Source organism: Leiobunum rupestre, chromosome 9 (assembly GCF_980474605.1).
Source record: "Leiobunum rupestre chromosome 9, qqLeiRupe1.1.hap1, whole genome shotgun sequence".
In the NCBI taxonomy this organism is placed as follows: domain Eukaryota; kingdom Metazoa; phylum Arthropoda; class Arachnida; order Opiliones; family Sclerosomatidae; genus Leiobunum; species Leiobunum rupestre.
In genome coordinates, this window is record NC_143392.1 from 25805174 (window position 1) to 25819354 (window position 14181).

The 14181-nt window shown below is 37.2% G+C and overlaps 1 protein-coding gene across 1 annotated transcript; it reads left to right on the forward strand.

Moving 5' to 3' along the window:
* Positions 1-3963: 3963 nt before the first annotated feature.
* Positions 3964-6392, forward strand: LOC149927001 (uncharacterized). The gene is made up of 4 exons (XM_090159195.1): positions 3964-4332; positions 4396-5134; positions 5204-5379; positions 5456-6392. Exons 1-4 carry the CDS (start codon positions 4261-4263, stop codon positions 6287-6289), a joined length of 1821 nt encoding a protein of 606 aa, XP_090015321.1. The 5' UTR covers positions 3964-4260; the 3' UTR covers positions 6290-6392.
* Positions 6393-14181: the final 7789 nt, after the last annotated feature.

A 14181-nucleotide genomic window follows, 5' to 3' on the forward strand; every position in this document is an offset into this window, starting at 1 on the left:
TTAACAATAAAAATATTTTGGTACAAGCTAGAGCAGTACAAATAGAATAATTACGTGGCGAATTGAACTAGCGACGAAATAGAACTTAATCGGCGATGATTAGGTTCCATGTCGCCGCTAGTTCATTCCGCACCTAAGTAATTATCCCAATATAAGAGTCTCTAATAAGGGTACAAACTGGCCACTTACAAGGAGAGTCCCCGATGTGTTATTGCCGATATTGTTCAAAGTCGGGCGTATATAATCAAAGATAATTTAAACTCGTACCCTAGATTCGCAATCACTCACTCGCGCGTTGCCGATAGCGTTTACCCACTTCCCGCTGGAACTCAGAAAAAATTCGCTCCATGGTTTGCGCCTTATCGCAACCGATGGAGCCCGATTTTTCTGAGGTCACGTGCCGGAAAAGGGTAAACGCTTCGTAACAAAACCGTCAATGGGAAAGCTCTCAGTATTCGAATCTAGGGTACGAGTTTAAATTATCTTTCATATAATGTAGACCTATCTGAGATATGAAATTTCCCAAAAGGAGACGTTGCACTTCCCTTTCGATTTGCCATGGCAACCGAAAATGGTTCTGATCACTTTAAACAAAAAATCTCCATTTTAAAAAGCATGGAATGTTTTCGGTTTTACCTACGAAAATTTAAAAAAAAAATTAAAATCACGAAATAGGTAATTTCGACCACGTTTAGGTAAATTGGAACATTTTTGGGTAAATTTTAACATTTTTGGGTTAAAGTTGTAAATATTTTTGGGTAAAATAAGGAAAAAAACTCATTTCTGTTTTAAGTGGTCAAAAACATTTTCGGTTGCCATGGCAAAACCAATGGATAGTGCACCGTTTCATTTTGTGAAATTTCAAATTTCATATTGGTCTACATTACGCCCGACTTTGAACAAAATCAGAAAAAAACACCTCGGGTACTCTCCTTGTTAGTATCCGTACCATGGTTTATGAAAATTAAATCTGGGGATTTAAATAGCGGAACTAACTTTCGTAAGTTATTATATTGTTTTCAAGAAATTGCAGTCCATTTTCACTTGGAATGGGGGCGTTAGTAGTTTAGATTATTATTACTGTGTTAAAGTATTTCAAGCAGAAATACAGAAAATGAGAAAAAGAGTAGTATCAGTGTGACGTCTCCCATACTTTTCACACGTTCCTAAAATTCTATAACATTCTGAGATTATGAACGTTAGGTTAGGTAGAATCCGACTCCTGGAAAATAAGAGCCTGTAGTCGTTTATTAACTTCATTGCATCGAGTTTTAATTTTTTTAAACATTTCTGCTCATTTTGTTCTTTGAAATCGAATTTGGAATTTTCTGGATACAATTTAGTTTTACCGAAGCACGTCAACAAAAAATAAAAGCATACGAGGAATCGGAACTTTTTGCAGGTAAGCTAGACGGCGAAATGAAATGCGCCAAACGGGGCCAAACCCGAGGCCAAACCGAGGGGCAGTTCGTAGAGTGCAGAAGTAATCAAGGTTAAAAATTTAATTGGATTAAATTTAATACAGCCAAAGCTACAGACATTAAATTTAATCGGATTAAATTCAATATAGCCAAAGCTACAGACATCAAATTTAATCAGATTTAATCAACCAAGAGTGCAGATTTAATCATGGGAGTGAACTGCCCCTCGGGCCAAACCTAAAAACTACGAATTTTCAACGGAGCCTTTTTTCTCAATTATGACAAATTTTGGGGCTTTCCTAATCGAAGAGCGATGCTATTCATTTTACAGAAAGAGAACAATTGTAAAATAAGCTAAAATCCCCTGAGACTACATAAACACTCTTTGCTTTAAGGGCGTACCAAAATATTTTTATTATTAAAAATAAAATATACCTTATAATATATAATATAATAACTAACATAATAACCATTATTATGACACTGAAAGACGTCGGTTAATCTTTGATTATATACGCCCGACTTTGAACAAAATCGGCAATAACACATCGGGGACTCTCCTTGTAAGTGGCCAGTTTGTACCCTTATTAGAGACTCTTATATTGGGATAATTACTTAGGTGCGGAATGAACTAGCGGCGAGATGGAACCTAATTATCGCCGATTAAGTTCTATTTCGTCGCTAGTTCAATTCGCCACTTAATTATTCTATTTGTACTGCTCTAGCTTGTACCAAAATATTTTTATTGTTAAAAACTTGTTATTAAAATAAGCTGATTACCACTCAACTGAATAAAATATATCATTTAATATAATATCATATTTAACATAATAATCATAAGTCTCCCTGAACGACGTCGGTTAATGATATTAATGATGATCTGTCGCGGGGTGATTGCGTAATCGGAGGATTAGAAAAAATGACACCTACGTATTATATACCAGCCAAAGCACTTCCTTCAAACACCAGGGTAATGTTTAAAATTTGTCCCGATTTAATTTGCAAAAATCTGTTCGTCCATAGGATGAATGTTAATTGCCGAGACAGACTATCATTAACTAACGTAGCATTGGGAGAATAGGACGTGTCATACTTATAGTTATTATGTATTAATATAAAATTGCAATTATAATTATAAACTAAAATTATGTTACGTTTTTTTAAGGCTAATAATAATATGGTAGATAACTATACAATACGTTCTAAAGTATTACTCGTTATGTTAAAATGTAGCTTTTTTCGCTCGGCTTTTTCATAATTTAAGTCGCCATTTACCAAAATGGCGATTTTTTCTCTTCTTTAAACGTATGAAAGACAAGAATTCGTAGAAGAGCGCTTCATACTATTTAAACAGTGAAATTTTAACAAATTATTTAATTATAGTATTTGGAAACTTTGGATTTCACGAAATTTATCGATGTTTCCCACCTTCCGGTTTGCCTGTACTATAGAGTAACGGCAGTGCTACGTCACACGACGTCATCCATGCTTTTTCCTCTTCATAAAAAATTCGCGCCCACAATGGCGGCCATGGCCAAAGCTACAGAGTGCTACTACTCTTTCTCTCTGACTCTATAAAGGTACGATTGTCAGGAGCCACGGCAGTCTGCCCGCGCGATTTTAAAAAGTCGTAGTTTTTAGGGTCCTGATATTAGTGTTTTTTATTTAAAATTATTTATCTTCCGCAATTTATATTGTCTTAACATATTCTACTTACAAAACGTTGACATTTTTTGTAAGCATTTTTTTTTGAAAGCTGTTTTATTCAGTAACCGCGGAAGTACTCCATGACTATATAGCTCCTCCTACGACTAAAGCATAAAGAACCCTACATTACCATGCAAAATGGGGGTGCATTTGGCCCTACCTGCCCCCCAATTCCGCGGCTCCTGCTGTTATTTAATTATGTAGCTGACATGGATATTGAAAGCTTAATATGTGTTTTTATATTAAAAATTCATTCTTCTGTCCCCTTCTGACAGAGGACGGAAAACACAACGCCATCTACATTATAGAATTTGTATTGTAACAATAAAATATGCTACCAAACAATTTTCTTATACTGTAATAAAACATCATATTTAATTACGACCAAAAATTAAAATAAAGGGAAAACTTTAGTCAAGATTATTTAATTTAAATAATCTTGCTTTAGCCACAAGCGGGCGTGACACGTAGGAGGTTTATCTCTGCATAGTGTAGCTAAATATATTTCGGAGAAATGGGACTTCGGTGATATGAGCTTTCGGAGTAAAAGCAAGAATATGTCAATTCGGTGATATGGGAATTCGGAGAAAGGGGAATTCGGTGATATGGGAATTCGGAGAAATGGGAATTCGGAGAAATGGGAATTCGGAGAAACGAGAATGCGGAGATGTGAGGTCACTAAATACATTTCGGAGAAATGGGACTTCGGAGATATGAACTTTCGGAGTAAAAGCAATACGGAATTATATCAATTCGGAGAAATGGGAATTCGGAGAAAGGAGAATTCGGCGTTGTGATGTCGACCCCGACCAAACATTTAGCAGGGTCCCTGCTAAATGTTTATTCTATCCCTCAGTCCCTGTAACATTAGCTAGTCCATGTTTGAAAGGTCTAAGACCTACTTCCTTCGGCCCCGCCTTAGAAGCAACTTACTAGTTTTATTAGCGTATAGTACATAATCCTTGCAAGTTACCTATGATATTACTATGGGCGAAAGTTTCCTACATACCCAATCAGAAGCCACTCTTACTAACCAACAACCAGATCCATATTTATAAAATGGCAACAAAACAATGGCAACGAATTGGCAACCCTGTCTAGCGCCATTATTTTTAATCGCAAAATTACAAAAATGGAGGAGAATAGACTCGATGGTAGTCTTTTAATTGACACGACTATTGTCAAAATGGAATCCCAAAATTCTGTAAGTACTTTTCTTAATATTTATTCATTTAATAGTTTTTCAAGTTTAATTTTCACTGTATAGAATTATACCGAGGAATCAGTTGATATGAATATTGTGAAAATTGAGAGTGATACTGACAGTACAGCGGCTGAATCAGAGTCTGCACCAACATCATTTGTTGACATGAAATTTAGGGAAACTCTTGAGAATACGGCTGGTGGTATGAAATATCACAGTGCAGGTGGAGCTGTTGCTCAGCGTACTTTTGCTCCCAAGGTCAATCCTCCAATTCGAACCTATGTCATTACAAATATTCAGCCAGTTGTTACCAATTATCCATCAGTTGTGTCAAACATTCAACCCAGCTCTACCAACGTGCAATCAGTTGTTAGAAATATTCAACCCACTGGAACAAACGTTCAACCAGTTATAACAAATGTGCAATCAATTGCCTCAGAGACCCCTAACAAATTTACAATGTATAGTAAGAATAGAAATATTGGCACCCAAGTTAATTTTAATTTAGTGAGTTTATTACAAAGTAAAGCGAAAAAACAGAAAACTAAAGTAACACAAACGTTGATGATGAAGAAAATTGCCAAAGCTATTAGCACCCAAACTTTGTTAACTGCGAAACCTTGCACCGTTGGAAGTTACATTCAAGTAAATACAGCCCCATTTGCTAGTTCGGTTCCAGTTTCCAACTTGGGAACCCAAGATCTTTCAAATAATACCCTGAGACCTCTTAAAATCAAACTGAAAGGGAAAAATGTTGGTACCCAGTGTTTATTGGGAGAATGTTATGTAAAGAAAACCAAAGGTCAGTATATTTAAATTATTAAAATATTTGATTTGGTGATAATTTCTAAGTTTGATATTCAATTATAAGAGACAATGTCACAGACGTGGCCTCCTTGGAATCCCCCAAATAATAAACTGACGAACAGCATTGTAAAAATTTTGACCAATCCCCTGGAAAATGAAATCATGAACAGCCCAACTGAAGGATGTAAAGCTCTTCAAAAAATAGTCAATGATTGTCGTTCAAAACATCTTAATGTAAAGGTAAGCGAATAACCCCTAATTTTTAACCCATAAAACTATAAAAGCTACAAAAAGATGTATTTTATTTTTTTTTAAGTTTATGAAAAACACTCGTTATGAAAAAATGATTTCAGTCACGCAGTCGAGTTTTGTGGGTTTGATGGAGGAGGATTTGGAAATTGTAGAAGTTCAATTTTCAGAAAACGGAAAGTGCACTATTAACATTCCATTTCGCGAAACTCAAGTTAAACAGTTTTTCGTGGCAATGCCGGGGCAAGAGACGGTGTTTTTGGGTAATTTAGAGGAAACTATAGACATGTTGACAGGGAAAGATTTTTCCTACTGTCCTGGTATGAAAGCGAATGTGGAATTCGCTGATGGGCAGCATTACGAAAAATTCACAATTCCGTTTCCGAGAGTGCAATCAGTTTTTTGTCAAGTGTGGTATAAATCTAGCAAAAGAGGCATGAAAGTGCAGTGCGAACATTGCCGCAAGGCTACTACAGCCCTGTACGTTGTTAAACAAAGAAAAGGAAAAGAAACGCCAGAGCAAGCTGCCAAAAGAACCAAAATTGATAGCAATTATCCAATTAAGAACCTAACTAAAGAACAGCTGCAAATTCGATACGAAAGTGTCAACCAAGCCAGGAAAAGTTTGGCAACGCGCTTGGCTAAGGTTGAGGCCCAACTTTTGCATAAGGATGCGATACTAAAAGAGTTCGCGGAGGAATCGGACAAAAATAAAGATGTTATTGTAGAATCAACTGTTAACGATAAATCTGTTATTAAGGAAGTTGTAGCTAACGATAAGGATATTGGTCAGGAATCGATAATTAATGATACTGATGTGATTGCGGAAGCTATAATAGAAGATGATATTATTCAGGAATCCATAGCTACGGATAATTACGATTCAGATTTCATGAATTAGTATTGTTTCCTTGTAATAATTAATAGCATCATATCTATCCGTTATTGTTTGTTTTATAATAAAAAGTATTAAATTTTATGGTCTGTACCTAAGTGAATACGTAACTAATTATTGATTTAGCATTATCAAAGGCTTCACTCGGTTACATATGTCTACAATCAATTTGGAGATTTTCAGGAATTTAAGATAAAGCCATGAAACGAACGTTTAAAATAATAATCTTACCAAACGGATTATTTTATTATAATTCGCTTGTGTATTACTCATTATCACATAGCTGAAATCAATTTAGATTTTATTAAAAACAAATAGATCGTTTCCACTAATTATTGAAAAAAGGGAAAGCCAGGTAGATGGCACCACAGTTTCTATCTCTAAAAAGCTCTTGCTTTATACAAAGATAATTTAAACTCGTACCCTAGATTCGAAATCACTCTCTCTCGCGCGTTGCCGATAGCGTTTACCCACTTCCCGCCGGGACTCAGAAAAAATTCGCTCCATGGTTTGCGCCTTACCGCAACCACGGCCAACTTCGATCACGCGCTGCCACGCTATATATACCGCGGCAGCGCGTGATCGAAGTTGGCCGTGCCACAACCGATGGAGCCCGATTTTTCTGAGGTCACGTGCCGGAAAAGGGTAAACGCCTCGTAACGAAACCGTCAATGGGAAAGCTCTCAGTATTCGAATCTAGGGTACGAGTTTAAATTATCTTTGCTTTATATTAATGATTTTTTAAAGAAGGTCGCCTAATATTAATGGTTCGCATGTCTATCAGTTTTCACCGTCTGAACAGCCGCTGCGTTGTGTGAACATAGACGAACATCTAGAACTCCGAAAATATTTTATCCATAGTTACCATGGTAACACACTATTCGCGACCAAAAACAATCGCTACGCCCCCTTTGGTTCGCCATTGAAACATAGATGGATAGCGGCTAAAGCAGACGCTGTTGGTTTTTCCTCATCGTTATTCGTAAATTTGACTTCATAAATAATGATACTTACATTTTAATATAATTTTTGCATCGTTTGCGTATATTTTCGAAAGTTTATTTAAGAAAAAGCGTTCTTATGACTTTTTAATTGGTCTCTAGCAGGCGCTACCTCGGAGAAGCTAGCGCCGTTACGCCACCTAGACTCGTTTCGGACGCGAATAGAAAGCGCCCTATTTATTTATTTATTTGAACAATAAACATCTGTGAAGCCGTTGCCGACTTGTATACAGACTTCGGAATAGATTCAAAAGTAGTGTGTTTCCAGAATATAATGTACCACAAATGAGATCACATGAGTGAGAGAATGCCCGGTAGGGACTAGAGAAACAGAAAAAAGGGGGCAAAATTGTTTAGTTATAAATTAATAGTGAACAGTAATAAACAGGTTATTAAATACAAAAAAGAAAAAAATATAATACTTATTGAAGTGGTCTATTAAAGAGGTCCGAAATTTTGAATATTTTTTAAAGCAAATAATTTCTTGGGGCAAAGAGTTCCAGTCGTTTATAACGGTGTGAGCAAATGAATTAAGTCGAGTGGCTTATTTAGTTTTAAGGAATGATCTCTTGCGCGCTAACCAACAGGTACAGTGAAGAATTCATTGAAGTCAAGAACCAGGTTGTTATAAAAAAAATTATGCAGCAAACTAAGGTTGTTAATTTTATGTCGAATTGTAACTGATTGTATTTTAAGAGATTTAAGTCGAGAGGGTGCGGGAAGATATTGATATTTGGTGGTTAATTTAGAAAAGCAGTTCTGGGCCTTTTGAAGTGCCAATTGATCAGATGCAAGGTGGGGGGTCCAGATAGGGGAACAATAATCATAAATTGGGAGAACCAGAATATTGTATAGCGTGCGAATAATATGTGGGGAGCGAAAGTAGAGGTTGTGACGCTCTGAGAGAGTAGTTTTTAGTGGTACCCCGGCGACGTAATAAGTGTGGTTAAGATTTTGGGATCCAAAATGGAACACCGAACACTTAGAACTGTTAAAGGATAACCCGTGTTTAGTCTCCCAGACTGTAACCGAATCAAGGTCCGCCTGAAAACGCATACAATCAGAGAGCGACTTTAATTTGGCCGATAGTTTGGAGTCGTCCGCAAATAACAATAAGAGCCCGAAGACGACTCCCTCTGGCAATGAGTTTATTAGGACGTTGAAAAGGAGGGGCGCCAGGATCCCTCCTTGGGGGACACCCTTGCCAATAGGACACCAGGAGGATGCTTCGCCCTGAAGGACAACCCGTTGACCGCGGTTATGCAAGTAGTTCTCAATCCACGCTAATGCATCCCCCACGACACCTGCAGAGTGAAGAGCATCCAGAAGGCAAGAGAGAGGGATAGAGTCAAATGCCTTGGAGAAGTCCAAGTAAACGACGTCTACGGTGTAACCCTCGTCAAGCCATCTGGACCAGGTGTTAGTAGCGTGGAGAAAATTTGTCAAACAAGAGCGATTAGTTAAAAATCCGTGTTGAAAGGGCGAAAAGAAATTTATGGTAAAAAGAAATGACCGTAGTTGATCGTGGGCTAGGGATTCAGACAATTTTGGAGTGTGGTTTAAGTTACTAATTGAGCGAAATGTGGCAGGATCGGATCGAGAGCCAGATTTATGAATTGGGGTAATGTTAGCTTCCATCCAAGCAGAGGGGAACTCACATTGGGAAAAGGAACGAGATATAATTAAATAGAGAGGGAGGGTAAAAGCGTTGGCTAAAGATTTGAGTAGGAAAGGGTATTCCAACAGGTACGCGAATCTCTTCTTCGTCGCTGCCGCCTTTGCACGAGAGTTGAAGAGAAAAATTTGCTTTAAACAAAATTAAATTTACTTATCGTTTGGCAGTGTTTTGAACACATTTGCTACGAACTCGCAACCTCCTCGTACTTCTGAAATCGGTTTTCCCAGCTGGGGGGTTGCGTCCGTGCGTAGCGTACCTAAAGGGGTTTTTAGGCCTAACTTTGAAACTCTCTAGCACTGCTCTTCGTAAAGTCTTCGTCTTAGCTTCCACAAACCTTTGCTTCGTAACGGAGACAATGCCTTGTGGAAGGCAGGACGGATACGGAGAGCCAGTGGGCGCCTAGCCTAAGACAGGCATGCATCTCAGCTCAACTCCGACAACACCCTAAAAGATTGGTACTGAGTTTTGAATCACCCTGTATAAACAGTAACTTGCAGGTTCTAGCTCTCGGAAATTATTCTTCTTGGCGATTTTCTTGAAGATGTTTTATTGAAGCGGCGATTCATACCGTCTTATGCAAAATTCAGACGGGTGCGCCTTTACTGGGGTCAGCCTCCTAGCCTAGTAATGTTTCATTCAAAGAAGATTTAACAAAACAAGTCGTAAACTTGGGAAAAATAGTGTAAAAAATTTCTCTTGGAACGGAATGCAGATTTGGCTGAGTGTGAAATGGGGATTGGAAATTTAATTGCTGGGTCCACAATTACTACCCTAAATTTTGAAAAAGATTTGGATTGCAATGCAAAATTGATTGATCCACAATAAATATGGAAGTTCATACCTAGCAGTATGAACAGGCTCTCATGACGGCCAGCTCGAAATAGCGTAAACGTGGCGCGATCCTTAGGTTTATGGACGAAATATTTATTTGAAAATCTCTATATTCTAGAAACTGTCTTTCGTAAATAATGGTTCAACGAATCATGAGAGAACGGTACTGTTTTTACGAAATTTTGTCCGCTAAAACGCCAATTTACAGTAGTCTAACAGGGGCGCTGGTTTGAGAGGGGCGCCGAAATTGAGTTGCGTGCCTTTTTGGTTTACCAAGAATTGGATTTGTTTATAAAATTTCAATGAAAGCATAACATAATTTGAAAAACCTTTAGCTAATTAGAAATACAAATCGTTTTCCCAACGAAAATGTCCAACCTCGTCGATGAAAGTTTTTTCGCTACTATTTACTTTACATTAGTGAGCAATCCATAAAATTACAGTGGATAGTTCTGATGGATAAAGCCCTTTCCTGGTATTTTCATTATAAACCAGGGTATACAGGGTCTTTTTTTTTGCTCGGAAAAGTGTTTTTTTTCAAAAACTATTTATAGTACCGATTTCAAATTTGGAAGGTCAATTCTCTATACCGGGGGACATCAGTTTGAGAAATTTGAGCGTTTTCGGTAATGTTTTTCACCAATTTTGAAAAATTATTTTTCGACCACTAGGTGCGAGATAAAAAATTTCTATTATAAAGTTGTAGGCCGTCATCGAAAACCCTTAAAAATTGTTCACTCGACGAAAAACCATTTATTTATCAGTGAAAATTCGAGCTTGAAAAATTTACAAGTTGGTGAAGCCTAATTACGATTGTTTGAAACGATAATTGAAACCGAATTACCTAATCCAGTTGAAACTTTGGTTAAAAAAACGACCGGATTTAAAAAACACGAGGCTATAGGTCAATCCTAAACATGCATTGGGTATTTAAAGGAAAACTTTGGGAGATTATTATCAGTGTTTGATAATATTTCGAACAATGCCTCGTTATTCAGTAGCTGAGCGTACCGAGATAGTTGCCATTTACTATGGAGAAGCAGCGCAAAACCTTAGAAGAGTGACTGAAATCTTCGCAGAAAGACATCCAAATGGAGCACCATCTGTAAATACAGTAAGACGAGCAATTCACGATTTCAATCAATTTGGTAACTTGCAACCTAGGTTTCGCGGATTGGGTCAACCGGATTTAGACTTCGAGAACAATGTACTCGCGTACTTTGTGGCATATCCTCGTCACAGTTGCGCTAACGCCGCTGCTGATTTGGGTTGTTCTGCAAATCGTGTGTGGAAAATTCTTCGTAAGAATCGCTATCACCCATACAGAGCTACGCTCCACCAAGGACTAATTGACGGAGACCATCAAAGACGTTATGAATTTAGCAACTGGTTACTAAATGCTGCCCAAGAAGATAGACAATTTTTGCGCCATGTTTTGTTCTCCGACGAAACGTCATTTTCTAGAGATGGGCCCTTTAATCATCAAAACAGCCATCTTTGGTCTGACATCAACCCACATTGGGGTTTTGAATATCATCACCAGGTTCAATTTGAACGGGTCAATGTTTGGGTTGGACTTGTTGGAAACCGTTTGATTGGTCCCTTTTTCCTGCCGACGAACCTCAACGGCCAAAGGTATTTACATTTTCTACAGAACGAACTGAGTGACGCAATCGACGACCTTCCATTGGCTGAAAGACGTCAGTTGTGGTTTCAGCAAGATGGCGCCCCTCCGCATTTTTCCCGGCAAGTAACTGAGCACCTCAACAACGAGTTTCCTGAAAGGTGGATAGGGAGAAATGGTCCAGTGCATTGGCCAGCAAGGTCACCTGACCTAACACCGCTGGATTATTTTCTCTGGGGATTCGTTAAAGCAAAGGTATACGCCACGCCTATTGAAACTAGGGAGGAACTCATTTGACGAATAATCAGTGCTTGCCGAGACGTCACACCAGAAATGGTAGAGAAAGCGTTTGAGAACTTAATTGTCCGCGCACAAACCTGTGTTGCAGCCAATGGTGATATTATTGAAAATGTTTTGTAAAAATTTATGTGAATAAAATATCTGCATTTAAAAACCAAACGTGTACATTTTTTCAAGTGTGAAAACTCTACTACGTTTGTATTAGACTTGTTCCCTTTTCAATTATCGTTTCAAACAATCGTAATTTGGGTTCACCAACTTGTAAATTTTTCAAGCTCGAATTTTCACTGATAAATAAATTGTTTTTCGTCGAGTGAACAATTTTTAAGGGTTTTCGATGACGGCCTACAACTTTATAATAGAAATTTTTTATCTCGCACCTAGTGGTCGAAAAATAATTTTTCAAAATTGGTGAAAAACATTACCGAAAACGCTCAAATTTCTCAAACTGATGTCCCCCGGTATAGAGAATTGACCTTCCAAATTTGAAATCGGTACTATAAATAGTTTTTGAAAAAAAACACTTTTCCGAGCAAAAAAAAAGACCCTGTATAATATGAAGAAGAAAAAGTGATTGGGCGATACTACAGGAATAGAAGGAAGCCCAAAGGAATACAGTACTTCAATGTACTTGCTTGCTATTTCGTTGTCGTTTATCCAGCTTTATGATTAATAAACTAGCAGGCCATCTTCAAGAATTCTATTTGTTTTTTAGGCTCTTATGAACCGGCATTCAATATTCTAAAATGAATTTAAACCGTTTTCGATGGCTAGTTCCAAAGCAGTCTTTCGGTACGATTTAATCTGTCGTGTGTCCGTGGTTACAGTTAGTCTCTTCTATTTTACGCGCACGCGCAGAAAGCCATTTATTAGTTTTAGTTAGATATATATTAATTAGAGTCACGTCGAATTTAATTAAGATGTCCGAGAAAAAGAAGCATTCTGGTTCTTTTTATAAAAAAAAAGGAAATGAAGAGAAGCCATTGAAGCAGAAAAGCAAACGACAGTTTCAATAAAGTTCATAAGTGTAGGCCTTAAAAAATCCCGCAAAATAGTGTTTTAATTAAGTTGTTAAAGCAATTAATGTAAATTAATGTAAGGAATAAAATAATTAAGTTTCCTAAGAACAACCCGTGAGTTAAAAATAAAAATATTCATTATTTTTATCTTTAACTCACGGGTTCTTCGTAAACTTAATTCTTTTATTTCACATATATTAACCGTGATACTATTCAGTATGGACATTATAATTAATGTACTTAAGGTATACTACTCTTGTCACCTTACCTAGTGTTTCAAACTCCATGTAAAATGACCATGTACCATAAAGAAGGTATTAAATATGTTTACACAAAGTATTTAGAAAGTGATTAATTAAAGGGATTATTTTTTGTTATGAAAACCGTTAATTTATAACATGGACATGGTAATGTTTTTTACAGGGGGGGGGGGGGTAATTTAGTTTCAAAATAAGAGGGGCGCCAGAAATCCCCCTTGCCCGGGTGAAAAAATTTCTTGAGCCGGCCTTACAGTAGAGTTGAATCTCTTGTATCAGAAGTATATAAATGAAATATATATATTATTCTGCTAGTATTTTTGTTTAATAGATATAATAATAATCAGCTTACCATGGACCAAGAATCTAAGGGGACTCACTGTTTCCGATATTTTGACACGGTAGGCATGGCCTAAATCGGAAGGTTTACTAAAGTACATTAGCCGCTTTGAAGAGCCTCAAGAGCTCTGTCCAACTGTCGCTACGAGAGGCGTAGTCGGGGCCAGCGTTGCCAGACATACACGCCGATAATTTCCGAACTACTTTTGGGACGTACGATATTTTTAATGGCGTACTATATAGTACGCATTTTTTTATTATTCAGCTTACGCGTACGAAATTTGTTTTCAATCGGGCTGAAAACCAGTTAAAACTGTGACTTTCAAACATAAGTTTTCAATCGGTCAAACTTTAATTTTTTTTTAATTTTTATTTAAGTTTAACGTCGGTATTTCACAAAAAAAATTTAAATGTAGCTCCAGTTTTCAGACGTGCGATAGTTTACTTCTGAAATCGATAATTTTTTGGCTCTGGTACGAATTTGAGTTATAGGAACTGTCAACGCTGGCGACAGTACGTGCGAGAAAGTTAGGTTAGGCTTAGCTCAATATTTTTTTTAAGTTTGTAAATGAAATGGATTTCAGTGAATTTATTTAAAAAAGGCCCACCATAGGCTGCTTACTGGTTATTTTTACTTAACACAATGGTAAATTACCATTACTTAAACTTTTAGTTGCTTAATCATTTAACCGACAACAACTGCGCCATTTTGTCAAAATTGAAAGAAACTTCGTCGGAAATTGACTTCAGCGACGCCAAGTTGGTCCACATTGAACTAAAATAACCGTGATTTTCCTATTCATAATTATCAACGCGTGCTTTTTAAATTCTTAGACTCTTGGTCCATGC